We start from the raw sequence: 19,601 nt of genomic DNA, 5'->3' as shown, positions 1-19,601 counted from the left end.
CTCTCTTAATTGCATTTTACCAAGTGTTTAGCCTCTTCACCAAGGGCTGAAGTCACTGTTTGGACTTTCTAAAAGCTGTGTATCACTTCTTAGTAGAAGCACATCTCTTCTGGTGGGTTAGGTTCTTCCTGAGTAATGATAAGAATATACATTACAGAGTTGATGGTCAAAATCAAAGGGAGTAGTTTCATGTTGGCAACATAACTGAGAAACTGCCAGCACTGCTTCTGAAGTCTTGCAATATGTAGAAAACTTAGAAATAAATAGAAATTTAGGCTTGAAACCACATCACTCCGGTCCAAACTGGCTTCCTGAACCCCTTGTGTAAAGACAATCACATTTCCCCAGTGACATGGAGCACTAGTTTGCTTTCCTACTGGTAGTCTTTTCTTTAGCTTTTAAATAAAATTTCCCTTGTTCAGTCTCCGCCTTTTCTTAGGTTCTTGAAAGATTAAGTTACGTGGTATTTTCTCCAGATGAAAGGCCAACTGAGCATGTTCTAGCTCTCTGTTAGTTTCCAACTTCTGCTGCCAGTTGTTGCAAACTCATTTGTAGTGATGCAACAATTTAAGCACACTAATGTGTAAACAAGACCATGGAAATTGTCCAAATGAAAGAAAGAAAAAAGTTTAACCCTGATCATTTCAGTGATCTGCTTTATAGTAATTTCCACAAACATCTGCTGACTTGTAGAAAACAATGTCAAATTAGATAGTTACTGGGCAGCTACAGGAAGAATAGGAGCTCCATAAACCAGTTTTGCTGTTAGAGAAACAAAGAAATGTTCATGAGTCTTTCAAATCAGAACCTTGAAATATATGTCACAGGCTGCATATGCAGATAGATTAAAGAGTTGTTTTCTATGTTGGTAAGAAATATAAAACAAAAAAATCCTAATTTTCCTTATCATATTGTACTTGTTGCATGTAAATATGATCTGACTGAAAAACACATAATACCTGTCTGAATCTTCATCAGTTTCCTCTGCTACAAGAGATGGTTGGTGTGCTCCCACCATCTGTTTAGTCTTTCCAGTGACGCATCCATAAAGTAATATAAATCTTTTAATTGGATGGGAATAGAGAGGAAATCTCTGTGTTGCTATAAAATGGAAGCATGTTTTGATCATGACAGGCCTTTTTAGAATATCAGAATGGCTTCTAACATGTTCTGTTTCTCATAAACAAACAGTATGCAGTTTGTTAGATACAATTGTGGATATAAAAGATAGAATTGAGTTAGTATGGTATGTTCTTACCACTGGTTATTAAAAATCTCTGATGTTCTTTATACCATCAAACTGGTTTTGCAAAAATAGAAAAACTTTTTACATTATGAGAAATGTAAAACTACTTGACACATCAGGACTGCAGCAAAGATTCCGAAGTCCATTAAATATATACAGCTTCCATCCACGCCTTCCTCCAGCACTACAAATTTCCTAATACATTAGGGATCAAACTGATGCATTCTCTTCAACAGTCACCTCACCTGTGAGAAGGTTTAGTCACACAAATTCTACATTTGAAAGAAAATTAATAATAATAGGGATTTGTTGTTTTTTGTTTTTTTTTTTGTCCCCAGATTTTTCACTCATCATTATTGATGAGTGTCATCATACTCAAAAGGAGGGTGTCTACAACAATATAATGCGACGTTACTTAAAAGAAAAGATGAAGAACAGGAAGCTGGCAAAAGAAAACAAACCACTGATCCCACAGCCTCAGATTCTGGGACTTACAGCCTCACCTGGTGTAGGAGGTGCAACATCCTACTCAAAAGCTGAAGAGCATATTCTGAAAGTAAATAGCCTGCACACTTACAAACCATCAAAGGGATATTTTCTTCTTCGAGTAAAACCTTTAAAGTCAGTGTTAGGCTCCAAATATATAATCTGATTTATTTTTTTCATGTGTACATGGCTGTTCAGCTCACAACCCATTCAGCAAATTGACCCACTACAAATTAATGGAAAACCATGTACAAAAAAAAATTACTTCACAGAGGAATAGGGTTACTAAAAGCAAAGTAAAAAGATTGCCTCACTTGAAAAAAAGTCTCAAGATCAGAGGCAAGAAATCCACAAGCGTGAGGTTTTACAGTTAATAAAAATCTTATTTTTCCATTGATTAATTAGAATTACTGTGTATTCCTAAATCTTAGAGAGATCATGGTACTTTATATCTCTGTTTATAGAGTGACTAAGCTGGGCTTTTGTTTGGAACCAAGAAAATGAAAAACAAAGTTGAATACTTAAGCAGAAACCACTTGTGAGGTACAGGTAGCAAACAAATGTTTTTCTTTACAGCAATTAGAGTTGCTTGTTAAGAGGGGAATATTCTGTAGTTGCTTAAACACCTGACTGAAGATAATTGGTTAAATTCTATACTTAAAGAAACTTTATTTTACTTGAAATTCAGTGGATTTATGTTAGTAATACAAAAGTAGAATTTAGCCAAATACTCTGGTGAAAACTCCTAACTAGCAAATAGGACAAGAACAGAATGTGATATTGAATATTGAGGCCTGCAAGAAGCTTTTATGCTGTGTGGAGGTAGATACAATTGCGAGGTATTTTGAGAGAAAAACTTTCTGGCAATAGGAAAAGCAGAGAATTCATTTTCATCAGCTCTGAAATCTTAATGATAGAGTGCTGGGGTTTTATCTAAAGAAATGTAATCCAAATATGCAAGCTCAAATAGGTAACTACTGCTGAAGACGTTAGAAAGGTTGCCTACTAGACTTCCTTTCCTGTTTTTTCTGCTCATAAAAATCTTAAGGTTTCTGCTTATTACTTTAAACTTACTGAACAGAAACGTACATATTTTCTTCTCGGAGGACATCAAAAGCAGGAAAGGTCAGTTCAGTTGTGCAGGTAGCACAGAATTTTTTTCAATCTGTTCTTGTTCCAAGAAAGATAATTTCAAATTATTTTCTACTCATGACCAGCTCTTACTTTTATAATTAATCCCTAACTTTTATTTTCTTTTTTTTTTTCTATTTCACTGGGGGAGTTTGTTCATTTGTTTTGTGCTCCAAAATCTACTCTTCCAAAGTATCGATGGTGTATTTTTCTATCCAAAATACCTGTTTTGCACCCTGATTTACCTAATTTTTCCCTGTGTGCAAGGATCACTTCTGGTCTAAAAAGTAACTTGTTCAGCTTATCTCACATGCCTTTCAAAGACTTGGCCTTTCTTATACTGATAGTGTTTGTATCCAATTTTGTAGAAAGAAAATAAAGTTATATAAAAGCCAATACCTAAATGAGAAGCTCTGTTGCATTAATTCAGTTTTCATGTAGAGTAAGTCATTAAATGTTAAAAGAAATAATGTTTTGTTTTTTCCCAGATCTGTGCCAACCTTGATGCATGCAGAATCATGACTGTTGAAGAGCATGTCTCCCAGTTGAAGAATCAGGTGAAGGAACCATATAAGAAGACTGTGATTGCAGATGACAAAAGAAGGGTATGTTTTTTCAAACAAATCAGTGTTAAAAGTTATATTGCCCTTCAAAAGTGTGTTGTATGGTATCAAAAACTTTTGGCTAATGCTCTTTTTCTGTAGATTTATGGTGATCTGTAGTGCTAATTTGATCATGTGTTTTTTATCTGCTGCTTTTCTCTGTATGGAAAAATATCAGTAAAGTCGAATAGCACTAAATTTTTACTTATGTGAGTATATTTTTGAGGTAACTTGTCAAAAGACTTTCTGAACCATAGTTGAAATGTCTGTATTGGAGTGACATTGTATTCACTAAAAAATGTTACTTCACAGTGTAATTTTTGTAATATTCTGAACTATTTAATTTCTATAACTCTAAACGCACTACTTCTTTTTTTTATTATTTAAAGTTTAATGCTTTAAAAAATTACTCAGTGTGGTACTAGCCAGTGTTTTTTTGTTGCTAGAAGATGCTTACTTACTTTGATAATCATTTCTAGGATCCATTTAGAGAGAGAATTACTGAGATCATGACAGACATTCAAAACTATTGCCAGCTCTATCCAAAATCTGAGTTTGGAACTCAGCCATATGAACAGTGGGTGGTTAGAGAAGAGAAAAAAGGTAACTGCACAGCAAAAATATCCCAACTTTGGATTTCTTTGGGTCATTCTATATACAGGCATAATTTTGCATCTTTTGTTCACTTTTAGCTGCAAAAGAAGAAAAACGTAAGGAGCGTGTCTGTGCAGAGCACTTGAAGAAATACAATGATGCTCTCCAGATAAATGACACTATCCGAATGGTAGATGCGTACAATCATCTAAATAACTTCTATAAGGAGGAGAAAAGTAAGAAGACAGTAAGGAGCGATGATGATGATGATGATGAACCAGCAGTATCAAAACAGGATGAAACAGATGAATTTCTAATAGGTTTATTTCATGGTAAGTTTGAAATCCATTATGGTATTTAATATTTGAAATCCATAGATTATGCACTAATGTGATTTGTGGGCCCATTAATTATTACATCCTCAAGATTGCTGTGTTGTTTATTATAATAGTATCTGGATGTCCCAGTTCATACAGGATGGAATATGTTAATAATATTAATATATGTTAATAACATCATAGTGTGATCATGTCCCAACATGTAGTAGTTCTTCAGCTTTGGCCCAGCAGCACTTTCTTTTTGCTGATAGTTTCTCTGCTTTTCTCCAATGAAGTGTCCCTGAGGACACTCTGATAGATAAATAGAATGTGTCTTCCAGTAGACACTCTTCAGGGGCAAAAAGTTGAGCAAATGGAATACAAAAGTAATGAAATTATGGGGGTTTAACCAACCCTTTCTACCAGTTTGTTCGTCTGTATACTAAGAGATGGAAGTGATGACCCTAAGTAAGTTTCAGGTAAAGACTGATTAGTGAGAGATTTAAACAGAGGATTAAATTGCAAAGACCAAAGTTATTTGCCTTTTTTTCATATCATTCACCTTGGGACTAGGATTCATTCAGTCCTTGACACACTAATCTTTTTCCTCTTTTTTTTTTTTTCCCTTGCTGCCTTTACAATGACTAATTTGTTTGCATTGTCTACAGCTCCTGGGCAATGCAAAAGAAATTAGATTTTACTGCAGCATGTCTGTACTTAGAATGCCATCATTAAGAAATTCAGGAAATGTAAAAAAATAAACTTTTAGAAAAAGAGATTAGGTTAGTTAATGTCATTGTGGTTTTTAATGACTCTTCATACCTGTCTTTATGCCCCCTTATTTAGAATTTCAGTGTTGAGCTGTTGCTGAAAACCAAAATGTTAAACTAACTAAAAACCAAAATGAGTTGTCTAGATTGCTTTCTTTTCCACAGGTAAATGCAGTTCAAAGAACCTGATGGTGAAAAAGAAATTATATTCCAATTTGTTTTATTTTTACCACTGAAGGTGCCAGGAGTAATGGAAAAAAATTTGTAACTTCATTTCCCAGCTTTTAAAAGTGGAGTGCATCTTTGAGTGATAAACTCACTGCAGCCCTTAGTGTGGGTTTAACTAGGGGGGAAAATTGTGGGAGTTTATTACATCTACATATACATTTTTTATGTATTTGTATATGTTTGATTACATTCTAATGTGACTGTAGTCAGAAAGCCACTGCCTAAGGCAGGGGTCCTCAAACTACGGCCCGCGGGCCAGATACGGCCCCCCAGGGTCCTCAATCCGGCCCCTAAGTGGTTTAGTAGTTTGTGATACATTGACTACCATTGCACTGGACAAGGTGCCGTGCAATAATCTGCACAGAGTGATGAGATCGGACTATAATATCTTAACATACAAGGCCACCACCTTGAAGTGTTACTGTATTTGCGTGATCATCTGTCAATGACATAGGCTTTTAAAATTAGAAGTTTTGTAAAAAAAAAATAAAAATGAAAAAAATAAAGCATGTGAGGAGTCCTCCCTGGTCATGGTCAATAGAGCCTGTTGAAGAGAGTCATTCATTTAACATTTTGCTGAGTGTATTTAAATGTCTTTAAAAGCTGCAGTGCCAATAACAATGCACCCATTCTGGTGTCTATCACATTGCATGTTTCTAGTGAGGATTCCCACTTCACTGAATGTCCCAAGGTCAATTTTTGTCTAAACTTATAAAAACATCAGCTCTGAGAGCAGTGCATACCAATCTGTTTCTCCTTGTAAGACTTTCCCTGTTATTTTAAAACTGTTCTGCAAATACTGTAAGCTGTGATTTAACTCTTTAATACAGTGCATGTAACTGTACCACTTAGGGTGTGTAGACAGTTTTTTTCTTTTGCTTATTCCCACCATGAAATATGGGCAAAGTTAAAAACTTAATGGTGATTTGTTTTGATAGATTAGTGTGTTTTTAATGAATGTAAACCCACTTGAAATAATTGGCATGCCATAACTCTTCAAACTGGATGTGAATTAGCCATGCTGTGGGAATTATATAGGAAGCTGCTCTTTGCTTTGTTTTTTTCTAGAGCTGTTATATTACATGGTTACTTTTTTTTTTAATTTACATCTGCTATTTTTAAAGCAAAAAAGAAACAGCTGAAAGAGTTGGCTAGAAAGCCAGAATATGAAAATGAGAAGCTAATACAGTTGCGAAACACTTTAATGGAGGAGTTCACGAAGACTAAGGAACCTAGAGGAATTATTTTCACAAAGACTCGGCTAAGTGCCGTTGCTCTGTTCCAGTGGATTAAGGATAACCCAAAATTTGAAGAAGTGGGAATTAAAGCCCATTACCTTATTGGTGCTGGACATAACAGTGAAATGAAACCCATGACTCAGGTACAGCATGCAAATATTGTACATGATTTGAGAAAATAGCTTGTTTTAATACTAGAACAACGGACTGAAGTTTGGAGCCCAGAGTTCTGGTTTCATACCTGCCAACAATTTACCTTCATAAGGTGCAGAATATGTCAGAATAATTTTATTTCCACAACAAACAAGCTTTTTTGGTTTTGGATTCTATGGCGATAGGAGTAACAGGCAGATGTTTCTTAGAGAAGTATATAGTCAAAAGGGGCACAAGTTGTAGTGAGGCATAGAAAGAAAAAGTGAACAAAATACAAATAGCAAAAATGTGATAATTAAATGAGTTTATACTTATCAGGACAACAGTAATTCAAATTATATTTTAGTTGCTGAATTGAAAAATAAAATTACAGTGTTGATTATGCATGTCTTTTCTTGATATAATTGCTTAATCAACTTATACCGATTTATATGCATACTTCACACTGATGCATAAGAGAAAGAGAATTTGCCAAAATGTGCAATGAAAATATCACAATTGATCACTCAACAGTCTGTCTCGTACTGTTGTGTTGACTTCATACACAACATCTCTCTCATGATTTATACCTCCAAATTAAACATTTTCAAAACAAAGTACTTCAGTATCCTAAAACCTCTCTTCTCTTCTGCTTTTTACTCCCCATAAAAATTGCCATTTCAGCATTTAAACAAAAATGGCGTGGATTATTGCTGGGCACAGTCCATTTCCTTCAGCTGCTTTTAGTTTCAAAAAAAAGTTAGGAATTGTTCCCTCAAAAAGTTGCTCGTTTTCTATGAAAATTTGGTATTTAATATGTGTACCACATCGCACAAACAAAACAATAGCCTCTTGATTTTGAAACTGAATATAGCAAATCAGAAGTTTCTGTCCCTCCGTTCAAGCTCATTTGAAATACCCAGCTACTTCAGAAGTCCATGTTTTGGATGCTTTATTTTTATAAGTGTATCATTGCTGTGCTTTTATTGCTCCCCAAAATTATGGTCCCCACTTATTATGGGGAATTTTAAGTGCTTTGGAACTTGACTTGGAAGTGCTGAAGTCTATACTTTAAACTGAAATTACTGAAGTAGTAGAAATCCAGAACCTCTGAATAACTGCTGAAAGAATTTGAAAATAATAGAACAACTGTATTACTAAAACTCCTAGTGCCTATGAAACAGGCTACAAAGTTCCAAGCTCAGTTATCTTTAAAAGATTGACTTCAGCTCCCTTCCCACTTAAAAAAGGTGCTGAACACCTATTATATTCAATAGGAATTCCTTGTTTGTGATCTTAAGGATGCTTAAATATAGTTGTTGAAGCCTCTTGACATTTGGCATTCCACTCTGAAATGACTGGACTATAATTCCTTCAACCTCTTCATTAGAAGAAACTTGACAGAAACTAATACTGAAAGTTAGTATACTGATATTTTTTTTCCATTTACAGAATGAGCAAAGGGAAGTTATTGATAAATTCCGAGGTGGAAATGTAAATTTACTTATTGCTACTACTGTAGCTGAGGAGGGCCTAGACATCAAAGAGTGTAACATCGTTATTCGCTATGGCCTTGTCACCAATGAAATTGCTATGGTGCAGGTATGAGTTTACTGCATACATAACTTATTTTTAACAGTCTTTTTCTGTCTGGAATATGCAAATGGTGAATCATATACCTGGGGTTGAGATAATTTTTAAATACTTGCATGCTAAAAGAGAAAATGCTCTTGCAGCAAGGTTAATTTCCTGTTGCCATCCTCAGTTCGCGTGCAATATAAAATTTTCCTCAGTTTGTAATGGCGTAACACACATTTAAAGCTCTACACCAACAGTAAGCTCTTTTAATAAAAAAGGTATGAGAATATGATCAGCAGACTGGTTGATGTAAAAGACATTTGTACCACCAACAGCTGAAAAGAGATAATATCAGAATACCAGTTTGTCCATGTTCTCACATAATTTGTGAATACAAATATTTCTATATTTAATATTTAAATGCGTGCTTATTTTTTGGTGACTAAATACAGTTTCTGTTTTGAAAAATATTGTGCTAGTCACAGATCTCCTAAGCACTATTTTCACAGGTATCTTTGATGATAATGCAGAAACAGTAAGTGTTATTCACTGATTCTTTATCTGTCTGAGTTAAGTGGGGAAAAAAATGCTCGATGGAGACACTGTGTAAGGAACACTACATGTCTTCCATTACAAAACTAAGAAAAAAATGTTGTGTGGTGTTATAAGGGAACATGGTGCTGTTTATGTTGTATTGCTTGCAAATTGTAGGCTCGTGGTCGAGCTCGAGCTGATGAGAGCACCTATGCACTTGTGGCTTCCAGTGGCTCAGGAGCTGCTGAACGTGAAGATGTTAATATTTTCCGTGAGAAAATGATGTATAAGGCCATTCAGCGTGTCCAGAAGATGCCACAGGAGGAGTATTTGAATAAGGTATTTATTGCAACTCTGCACTTTCCCTTTGAAGGAGACTGATTTGTACTGTAAGAAATACTTTCTATTTGAAATCTACTTAGGGGAGGAAAACTTAAAATAATACTGGTTACTACATATGGCCTTGAATCCTTCTGCCAGTATTCGTTTTAATAATCTGTGTTTTCTGAGCCTTTAGAAAAATCTCCTTTTCTGTTGGTAAGGAGGGAAACACAAGTTGGGAAAACTGACTAGAAGTCATGTTGTCAGTGAACTCAGTAAAATAACTGAAAAAAACCTGTCATTCCACCACAACGTTACAGTGTTCTTACCGATCTATTTCCAGATTCAGAATTTCCAGTTGCAAAGTATAGTGGAAAAACAAATGAAGGCAAAAAGAGATCAGTGCAAAATATACAAGAAAAATCCTTCACTAATAACATTCCTATGCAAAAATTGCCACAAGCTGATATGTTCTGGAGAAGACATCCAAGTTATTGAAAAAATGCATCATGTCAGTGTGAAAAATGATTTCCAGTAAGTGTTCATGAACTACTCTATCTCTTTCAGGCAGAAACAGATTTTCTTTTCGGCAGGGCTGTACAGGGCATGTAACCCTGTAGGTCCTGTGAGGAAAGAAAGATTGTTTAATATTATCAAGTCCTAATCTGTATGGAATTTACAGTTAATGAGTTTGAAGGTAACGTTGATTCTTACCCCTGATTTCAAGGTGACCAGAGTTTAAAACTTTGGAAAAAAATACAGCTTCTGCAGTAATATTAATTGGGTCACATTATATAATACAGTATGTATTCCACAGTGTAAATGTAACCAGAGATGAACACCAGTTACTCAAATACTTACACCAGTAACAGACCCAGGATAAGAGTTTGACTATAACCAGTGACTCAAACAACATACTGGCCGTGAGCTGTGCATTGACAATTTAAATTTAGAAGATGTATATTTATATATTTAGAGGATGATGCACACCCCTTTTAGTTCTCCCAGTGTTCTTACTCCTCCATTGCAAGAGATGCCAACTAGTTTGGTAAACATTTGTGTTAAACTGTGTTTAACTTTTCAGTGCCACGATGGCAGATGACTTCTTTTCCCACTTGTAATGGAAATTAAGAGTACAAGAAAATGTTTTAATTCAACTTGAGTTGTATTTGCTTATTGCAGTAGATTTGTAAGGATATTGTACATTATAGATCAGTCCTGTTTGACTAATTAAATAACAGACACCATCCTACCAAGGTACTGCCCTCCAAAGTTGTTTCTTTGAGACATATCACTGGTATAATTTGCGAAGTCTTTTTGAAGAGTTAGCAAGAAATTAGTACCCATATGTTGAAAAAATTAAAATTGCACTGCAACCCTGAACATTGAACTGCTTTTATTGTGAAATTGTCTTGTCGGCATAACATTATCAGTGAATTTGAATAGCCCCTCTGGACAGGTTAATAGTAACCCTCAAGATCAACTGCTCCCTAAAGTAATGTAAGAATGTGCACATACTCTGCAGCTCTGGATAGTCAGGAACAAATGATTCTGTTAAGGAGTAAGCAACGTTGAACTACAGGCAATAAAAAGAAAGCTCTAACTAGCAGGTACCATTTCTTTGACAGCTCCATGGCATCTGAAAAAAACAAGCTAGGTCTATCCCCTATTATAACAGAGAGCCTGCTGTTCCTGCTTTAAGATGTGTGAGGGACAATGCAGCTCCTGAAATGCTGTGAAAGGAGGTATGGAGTGCACTTGTATTTCACGTTACTTAGGAGCATGAAATATGACCTTGCATTTTCTCCAACTCCTGAATGTGCGTAATGGTCAGAGAGGGTTTTTTAGGTTTTGTATCTGACTTCAGCAATTGTAGTCACTGTGTGTTTAAGTCTGTATGTAGCATTGAATGACCAATGTATTCTAATGCACGCTGTCTGACTGTTTTTCAGAAGTCTTTACGATACAAGAGAAAATAAGACACTGCAAGATAAGCATGCCGATTACCAGACAAATGGGGAAATAATATGTAAAGATTGTGGACAAGTGAGGAACAACTTATTTTCACACTTCTATGTTGTTGTTTGTTTGTATTCATTTCTGTCTAATGATCCTGTCTATTTTATCTGAAAAGTAATTTTCTTATACTTGCAGGCTTGGGGAAATATGATGGTTCACCGAGGTCTTGACCTACCTTGTCTAAAGATTAGAAATTTTGTGGTTGTGTTTGAAGACAAGAAAACAACAAAGAACATTTTTAAGAAATGGGGAGAACTGCCTGTCACATTCCCTACTTTTGATTATGCAGCTCATTGTCCTTCAAGTGATGAAGATTAAGGACTTGAATATGAATGAATGAAAATAAAAGCCCTTTTCAACTGTTCTCTGACTGCTGATTTAGAAGCTCCTGTGTCCCATAGAGAGTGCTCTGCATCATAAATGCTGTGAAAGCTCCTAGGCATGAAGAAACTGTCTTGAAGAGGAAAAAAAAACAAGGAAGGAGAAGGATGAAGTCAAACGGCTGCTGTCTGCGCTCTGATTTGCAGTGGTACTCCGGGACATAGAAGATAACCAAATACATTGTAGTCATGTATCCATGGAACAAATTCCCATCTCTACTCACTACAGTCCATCATGGAGTGACAACACTATCAAAACTGCGTTAAGATGACCTGTCTGTCAAGCACAGAACATAGGACAGACATCTTGAGATGTGCCGTGGTGATTATTTTCTGGTTTTCTTCCTGCTATACCCCTTTTGAAGACAGCATTTCAACAGAGGAGCCACGTAAAGAGAACAGATTAGCTGAGTGCTATCTCTGAATCGTTGCTTCGTCAGTGTTTTCGTGACTCAGTTTTTCCCCTCTTATGAGCTCATACATTTTGACAGACTAAAATTGTTTCCATTAAAAGACATTTCAAAAAATCAAGCCCTTAACCTGACTGGAAATTGATTATTTTAATGTCAAAGAAGGACAATGCCAAGTAACTTTCTGTGTGTTAGTTTCGTAGGGTTGTTAAACTGCTTATATAATGAGGTATATAATTTTTTTCAATAAATTACTATAATGATTAACTTCTGTGACACTGTTTATTGTCTTTCACTGTAAGTATTTTGACAATAATAATACCACAGTTTCACCCTGGAAATTTAAAGGATAGTGGTACTCTGACTGTAAAAATAGCATACTGTGTCTTCATATTTATCTCGTTGACAGATCCTGCACCCCACCCCACCCCTCCATTTGCAAGCAAGAAACTGGAGAGTGGAAAGAAGGTCTGTTTGTTGTTTTAACAGTCAGCTTTGCAAATTCAGGATAATGTGGTATGTTTACTGGCACGGACATGTAAACACTTCAGTAGCCCCAGTTCCTAAGTTACAACATAGCTGAAAAATATATCCCAGCAAAACAGAATCTTATTATGGCTGGATCTGTAATTGTTCTACATTTTAAAAAGAACTATAAATACTATGAACATTTTTTTAATTCAGATTTGATTTCAGTTTTGCATTAGGACTGGATTTGGGTGGCTCTTTTTTCTTTCTCATATTGTATTTTACTTAATACTGTGGCTTGTGGCTACTTCTAGAATCTGCTGATTTAGCATTAAGTGCAGGATTAATTTTATACTTTTTACACATTGATCTGAGAATCCAACTATTAAAAAATATTGAAGATTGATAAATCACACATGATTATAATTTAAGATGTGTTTTATTCATGTGCTCAGTATCTGATGAGATGCTATGAAATATACTAAAAACTAGTTATTAAAATACTCTGCCTGGGTATCTTCACCCAGATCATATCTGTATTAAAGAGTTGCTACAATTACATAAATGTAATATAATACACTGTACATAGCATTTTCAAGTGTCTGAAGTAATCTATTCAGTACTTTTAAGGAAGTGTAAAACCCTGGTGAAAAGATGGTATCATTACATAGGTTGCTGCTGGGTCTTCAATCAATTTTCCATGCTGACTAGATTTTCTGAAATCTAAGCTTTTGATAGTTCCCTTTATTGAAGCAACAAGAGCATATGCAGCTGGATTTCTTTGTTCTTTTATAGTTGAGTTCAACAGGGGCATATCACAAACATGCTTGGGCTTCTTGTAGTTCATCTGTGTGCTGCTGTTACACACCCAGTTCCTAGCATTACTCAGCCATGTTGTCACCAAAGCTTAGAGTGTTTGCACAATCGCACTTCAGCATAATGCGTAATGAACCTCAAATGAATCCTGCTGGCTGTAGGATAATGAATCTCCACTTCAAGTGATTGTCTCTGAATGGGGTTGTAAAACGTGCCTATATTGTTCATCCAGGAAGTGTGAAGTTGTAAAACACAAGCTAAATTGCTGTATTTTATCTGCTAGTTACTTCTACATTTATTGCCTTTATGGACCCAAAGTCCTCCAGGGAGTGTGACAAGTCCTGATTGTATTTTCTACTTAGAGCTTTTATTTGTTCACAAATGTGGAAAGAAGAAAAATTGTTATTCACTGGGGATTTGTCTAGCTACGTGTGTGGCTACTTAAGAACTGGTTCAGCTTTACTTGCTTTTTCATTATTCTATCTTTTGGTCTGATGTCATGCACAACCTACATCTTTAAAACTGCGTTTCCTCATCTGGGAATGTAAATGCTTTAGTGCCCTAGAGTAGTTGCGTAACTGGTTAGATAGTTGCTGTACAAACTGAGTATGTTTTCTGTTCTGTGATCTGTCCATTTTCCCGATTCACCCTCTTTCTAGCTTCCTTACGCTTTTCTTTCTAATCTTGTATTATGGGATTCTGATGTTGCAAAATTTAGGAAGAGCTTTGGCGGTTGAAATAATTGTTGTTTGCTTCTTTGCTGGTACTGGTATAAACAGTCCACAGAAGGGAGTTCTGGTGTTAGAAGCAATAGGTCTACAAAGCTTGTAAAGGTCATTCTCTGACAGGTAAATTTTGTTTTGCTTCTAATACTGCAACCTTTCTGAATCTTATTACAGCAGATGCCTAAATAATTAGACTTCCAAATCAGAAAAATACATAGTATGCAGCATAGAGGCATTTTGCAAAGTCTTTTAGATCACGTGAATTTGAATAATTTACTTTGAGACGTTCTCTAAATAAGCATTAATTAGAGGAAGCTATCTATTTGGAAATTAAAACTAGCCTGATCAAAACCTGCATTTGCAATTTTGTGGTGTTCTGGTTGTCAGAAATGACCAATGGATTTCTCTGAACTGTGTTACTGAAAACACATATGGCATTAACCACAGAATGCGAGGAAATAAGTAACGGTTTGGAAATACGAATAAGAAGCATGAGTTACATGGGGAAAAATAATTTGTCATAATTCTTTTCTGTTTTGGAAATTTTGAATAGCTGCGGTTTTATCTTGTTAGGAAACTTGGTTTTGAGCTCAGTTCTGCTCTTCATAATGCACTGTATCAGGAACAATGTATTTTAGCCTTCTCAGCCTTTTTTTCCTGCGTTGGTTTATGTCAACAGGATCAATCTTACTCAGAAACTTTACCTTGTATAACTTGTACTTCACTGTTGTGACAAGAACTGGGGAGAGAGAGGAACTGAGTTAATGGGAGAATAAGACATGTTTCATATAACTGTTTCTTTCAGACAATTGATTTGAATCTCTTTTCAAAACACCCCCCCACAAAGAGTTCTGTAAGGCACATTGCCAAAAGACTGCCCAAATCAGCTGCTGCCTCGCCAAGTGTAATGGTTAGGGTTCAAATTCCAGCCCATACTGTTAGGATAAGGTGGTAATTTAACTACCTTTGGTGGTACATTGAACTCTTTTTTTTTTTTCTCTGTAAAACATTAGCCCAAGTTCTGCTGGACAGTTTGGTGTGACAGGAAACCTGTCTCATCTAGCACATTTTCAATTTTTCAAAGAAGCCAGCTGGGATGATTAAGATTTGGGTACTCTGTCCTCGTTAACCTCCTCTGAAAAACCATAGTCCCTGTGCCTGTCTTCTACAGAGAGGCACCACCGTTCAGGACTCCTTTCCTCACTCTTATTTTTTCCCTTTTTGGTGTTTAGCATGTGAGAGAGGTACAAGACCAGGGCAGGGAGAAAGAAGAGATGATTTAGCAGACTTCACATGCAAAATCAACAATGCCTGAGCCCAACCTGCAGCTTCCAGTCACTGCTCTCACGTCAGACCTAGTGAATATTGTCAGCTCATGGCTGCCTCTGGCAGTTGACATTTACCACACCGGCTGAGGCGGCGGCTGAGCCAGGTCTGGGGCTGCAGCCAGGCCTGGCCACCCCCAGCAGGCGATGGAGGCCGAGCAGAGGAAGGTGCCAAGCACCGCCGTCCCCTCCAGCATGGACACCGGGTGAAATGGCTGGGGAGCTACAGGCCGCAGTCTTTGTTTTGTAGCTCACTTCAGCTGCTGCCATGCCTGGTGCCTTTCCATGCATAACACAGAGCCTAACGCACGGCTGTGGAGCAGAGCAGTCCGCACAGGTCTTTGGTTCGTGTTTTCTCCCAGCACAATGTCCGAATGATGAGCAGGGTGTAAGGCTGACCTTTTATTTTTGCTCCCTCCCACCCCCCATAACAGCACGTGGAATGCCTGGCCCAGTCGCATGCTCAGGTTGATCATCTGACAGAATGACTGCTGGCTCTGCGGCGGGAGCGCGGGATGGATTTCCTTTTTGAGATCATCCTTCTGAGACCTGGGCATTGCTCATAAGCAGTTGAGTGTCACAGGGTGTGTGGAGATGCACTAAAGAGCATCCAGCCTCCCGGAACGGTGCTAGCAAGCCTGGAAGCGGGGGGCTGGGGGGTGCTGGCACAGAGCAACGCGCAGCGAAGAAAGGGGGCGACAGCGCGGAGCGCTGCTGGGAGCGCCCGGCTCCTGCGGGACAGCGGGCGGCGCCGGGGCGGGCCGGCGAGCGCTGCCGCTGCCTCCTGCAGCCCGCCTTTCGCCGCCAGGGGGCGCGCGGCCGCAGGCCGGCGGCGGGCCCGTGCCCCTCCGACCGTTATTCCCCTCCCGCCCGCCCCGCGCGCCCGGCCGTTATCCCCTCACGGCGGCAGCGCCCCTGGCCGCTGTGGAGACCCGCCTGAAGCACCGGGCAGGGTGCGGGCTGCCTGCCTGTACCCCGCCTTCGCCGGCGCTCCCCGGAGCGGCTCTGAAGCAGAGCAGTAGTAAGAGTATTTGGGTGAAGTCAGTCTAACGAGCACGACATACTTTTACTTCCATTTTCGAGCCTCTCCTCTCTGCTGAGGGCTCCCTTATGTAACTTGACGCTGCGGTCTCAAAGAGTTTTCCCTGTTTTCAGTTGACCTCATTTCAGTGAGCTAAATAAAATACATGCAATTGGTGGTTTAAGCACTATTTCAGAATTTGCAGTGGGCCTGTAGATATTTACTTCTTTTAGTTCTCTTACACAGCCTGTAGAGTTTTATGGTTTTCTGAGGAAAAAAAGTAATTCTCACATGTGGAAGACATTAAACAGTATCTATTTCTGCTTCTTGTTTTGCATTCTTACATGGTCATTTATTATTTCAAAAAGTAAATATATGTGAAGTATATATAAACAATAAAGCTACTGGATTTTCCTTTACATTCTCTGTAGAGTAGAAACAAGGTCACAACTATGTCCTGAGAACATGACGATTGCCAAAATACACAGTACATATCAAGTAACTGTTGTGTCATAAAACTCTGAAGTTAATGTAAGCAGATGTTGGTTACAGCTCACATTGATGGGAAGTATATAATCACCACCCCTACAGCCACCCACTGTCCATTTCTGGTCCAAGAACTTCCCCAAAAGCATGTTTCTAATTTTATGGAAACCCTTCGAAATTTGGCACAGTTTTCAAAAGTATGTAGGAAAAAAAAAAAAAAAAAAGTCTGCCAGAGGTTTGGCCTCCAACTGTGAAAACAGACACTGCCTTTTCAAACTTCTCTCCTAGATCACTGACCAACACCCAGAAGAGAGAATTTACATTCTTTTAGAATACAGCAGGAAAATGAAGGTCTGTATGCTGCTTTCAGCTTTTGGTAAATTTACATCTGTGGTTTTTAAACTGTCAGCTACTGCACCAGCCCAGGCTCCGATGTGAAAGTATTTGTTTTAAAGAAAATGGAAAGGGAAGTCTTTTCAAATGTACTGCAGGGACATTTTTGCTTGTTGCTTGGATGGATTACAGCAGTTAGAGAGAGTGGGAGGATTTAATTATTTACCAGCTATAGAAGTGTGTCTCAGGCAATATTAGAAATGTAATTATTGTTTGTTTCTGTCCTGCAGACCCGGCTAAAAATCATATTTGGCGTGGTTATATGCCTTTTGCTTTCTTTATTACTTATGTGTATTATACTGCTTCCATCAAGAGGTAAGGCATTTGTAATCTAATGTAGTGTAAAACAACATCTTTAGCTACTATGGCTTCTAAAGTTCACAAAAGTTTGTCAGATCATTTTTCTTGTCAGAATTGTTACGGCTTTATCACTTTACAGAATTGTACTGACAGCTGAAATATCCTGAAGGTAGGATTGAAATGCCAGCAGATGTTGAAACAAGGAACTCCTTGAAGTGAAAAGCACCTGAATTAACTTTATTGTGCATGACATAGAATGTTCTTAGACAGAATTGCAAAAATAATTCTTAGATCTCCTCATATTATGTTATTTTTTTGTGTGTTAGGGTTTAGGAGATTCACAAACTGTTAGTAATTTTCTTTAGCTTCATGAACTTGTATTTGGTTTTGAACGGTTATGTAATAATTACAGAAGTTCTCTATCCAATTACAAATTAAACATGTTGTTGTAGGTTGGGTATGATAACTTTTTTGTGAACATATTTACAACTGCATTTTAAAATTAAAGTCAGCATTGTATAAAACAGGGTACATAGTTTGCTCTAGTAGCATTATGCCAGCTGCAGTTAAATCAACACAATGTGTTCTGCTGAGTCCTCTGGTAAAGTTTGAAATGAGTGTGGTTTGAAATTTACAGCCCAGGCAACACTGACTTGATGGTAATTTTTTTTCTGAGAGGTATAATAAGGTCAATGTAAGTATTTACATGGCCCTTTCAAAATAGCAGAGTAACTGAATGTCTTTGAAATTATTAAAATAATAATAAAAAAACCCTATTCCAGTAACAGTTTCAATTTAAAGGGATTTTTATTCTATTATTATTCTTTGTTCATACGTTGGCAGGGTGTCTGAGATGAAGAAATCAGTTTTGCATTTACAACTAAGTTATAAAATCAGCTATCTGCTGAAGTCTGAAATTTAAGTCCTGTAGTCAATATGCAAGTTTTGTGAAAGGTGAAATCTCTTTCCTACCTGATACTTCTGTGGAATATGCTTATCCTGAGTTGTTTCATTGAGAGAAGGGTGGAGGTTTCTGAAGGAGTTAGGGTTGATTCTGTTATGCAGCATGTGAATATGAGGATAGATTATATCAAGGTGGGAGGCAGTGCTGTAAAGAGTGCTGTAAACACCTCAGAGTGACAAGTTTGATTTTACTGTCAATGATAGGGTGCCAGATTTTTTGGCTAGCTTAAGCATGGTCAGATCTGAGCTTTTATTATTAGGTAAATGTATGGTATTAAGTCAGACTTCTCATACCAAGTCTGCATGTTAAGACAGGGCAGAATATTTTTATGAGATTTAAATAAATAAAAAAAGAGGAAACAAAGAGGCTGGAGACTGAGGATTGGTTTGGCAGTCTGAAGAAGCTGCTAAAGATCATGGAAGATACTGCAGGAGTGAGTGTATTTTTCACTTCTGAAGTTATCACATACCAGCCCACTGGTCTTATTCTGAGCCTTTTCAGTACCTGAGCCATTACAAAGAACTCTCTATAGTTTCTTGGAATAGCAACTTGGTAATCAGTCATATCAGGCATCACTTTTAGATCCACTAATGATAAAGAATTTATCTTACTTTACAGAATGCTTTTGAAGGAGCATTTTAGACAATTGTGGAATACACAGTTATGTTGACACACAATTATGCTAAACACATCTGATTATGGCTTCTTATTCTCAAGTGGAACTGCAAGTGGTGCAGTTATCTGTTCGAATGGCTAAACCTTTCTGAATTCTTAGTAGTCTACTGATCAGTTTTAAATGAAAGAAATACAAATTTATTTTGCAGTTACAAATTGTGCAAGTCGAAGACAGACAGGAAATAGCTATAGAGAAGGAATGTTGTTTGTACATTCCACCTTTATTACTGCTTAACTGAAAGGATGTGGCAATCTAGGAAGAAAATTAATTGCATATGTTAAATGTATAGGCACAGACCGACTAAATTTCTGCTTAAAAAAAACAGGAAAGAAAAATGTTATCTTTAATTCTGAAAGTAGAAGTAATATTTAGTTCTCATTTTGTCTGCTAAGTTTCTAGCAATTTCATGTTCTTCAAACTTCTCAAAAAGTGATAGCTGGT

At 37.2% G+C, this 19,601-nt stretch overlaps 2 protein-coding genes across 7 annotated transcripts in view; both read left to right on the top strand.

Annotated features, from left to right (window-relative positions):
* IFIH1 (interferon induced with helicase C domain 1) overlaps positions 1-12,253 on the top strand; it is a 28,798-nt gene extending 16,545 nt beyond the window's left edge. For 2 of the 4 annotated variants that reach the window (XM_037398808.1, XM_037398811.1), the window contains 10 exons: positions 1,585-1,802; positions 3,352-3,468; positions 3,945-4,068; positions 4,158-4,391; positions 6,499-6,755; positions 8,197-8,346; positions 9,034-9,195; positions 9,521-9,711; positions 11,130-11,223; positions 11,332-12,253. In XM_037398808.1, coding sequence (XP_037254705.1) covers positions 1,585-1,802; positions 3,352-3,468; positions 3,945-4,068; positions 4,158-4,391; positions 6,499-6,755; positions 8,197-8,346; positions 9,034-9,195; positions 9,521-9,711; positions 11,130-11,223; positions 11,332-11,514 — 1,730 coding nt within the window. In that variant the 3' untranslated portion in view covers positions 11,515-12,253. Of the gene's footprint in view, positions 1-1,584; positions 1,803-3,351; positions 3,469-3,944; positions 4,069-4,157; positions 4,392-6,498; positions 6,756-8,196; positions 8,347-9,033; positions 9,196-9,520; positions 9,712-10,805; positions 10,923-11,129; positions 11,224-11,331 lie in introns of those variants that run through there. The other 2 variants (XM_037398810.1, XM_037398809.1) reach the window with 2 other exon arrangements.
* Positions 12,254-12,353: 100 nt separating this feature from the next.
* The window catches only part of LOC119152976 (prolyl endopeptidase FAP-like), a 45,186-nt gene continuing 37,938 nt past the window's right edge, over positions 12,354-19,601 (top strand). The window contains exons 1-4 of one of the 3 annotated variants that reach the window (XM_037398815.1): positions 12,354-14,118; positions 15,228-15,889; positions 17,116-17,178; positions 17,451-17,535. In XM_037398815.1, coding sequence (XP_037254712.1) covers positions 17,173-17,178; positions 17,451-17,535 — 91 coding nt within the window. In that variant the 5' untranslated portion in view covers positions 12,354-14,118; positions 15,228-15,889; positions 17,116-17,172. Of the gene's footprint in view, positions 14,119-15,227; positions 15,890-16,252; positions 17,025-17,115; positions 17,179-17,450; positions 17,536-19,601 lie in introns of those variants that run through there. The other 2 variants (XM_037398813.1, XM_037398812.1) reach the window with 2 other exon arrangements.

The sequence above is a fragment of the Falco rusticolus genome, chromosome 8 (genome assembly GCF_015220075.1).
Source record: "Falco rusticolus isolate bFalRus1 chromosome 8, bFalRus1.pri, whole genome shotgun sequence".
Taxonomy (NCBI): Eukaryota; Metazoa; Chordata; class Aves; order Falconiformes; family Falconidae; genus Falco; species Falco rusticolus.
The sequence above is the reverse complement of the archived record's forward strand: the minus strand, read 5'-3'. Positions and strand labels throughout refer to the sequence as shown.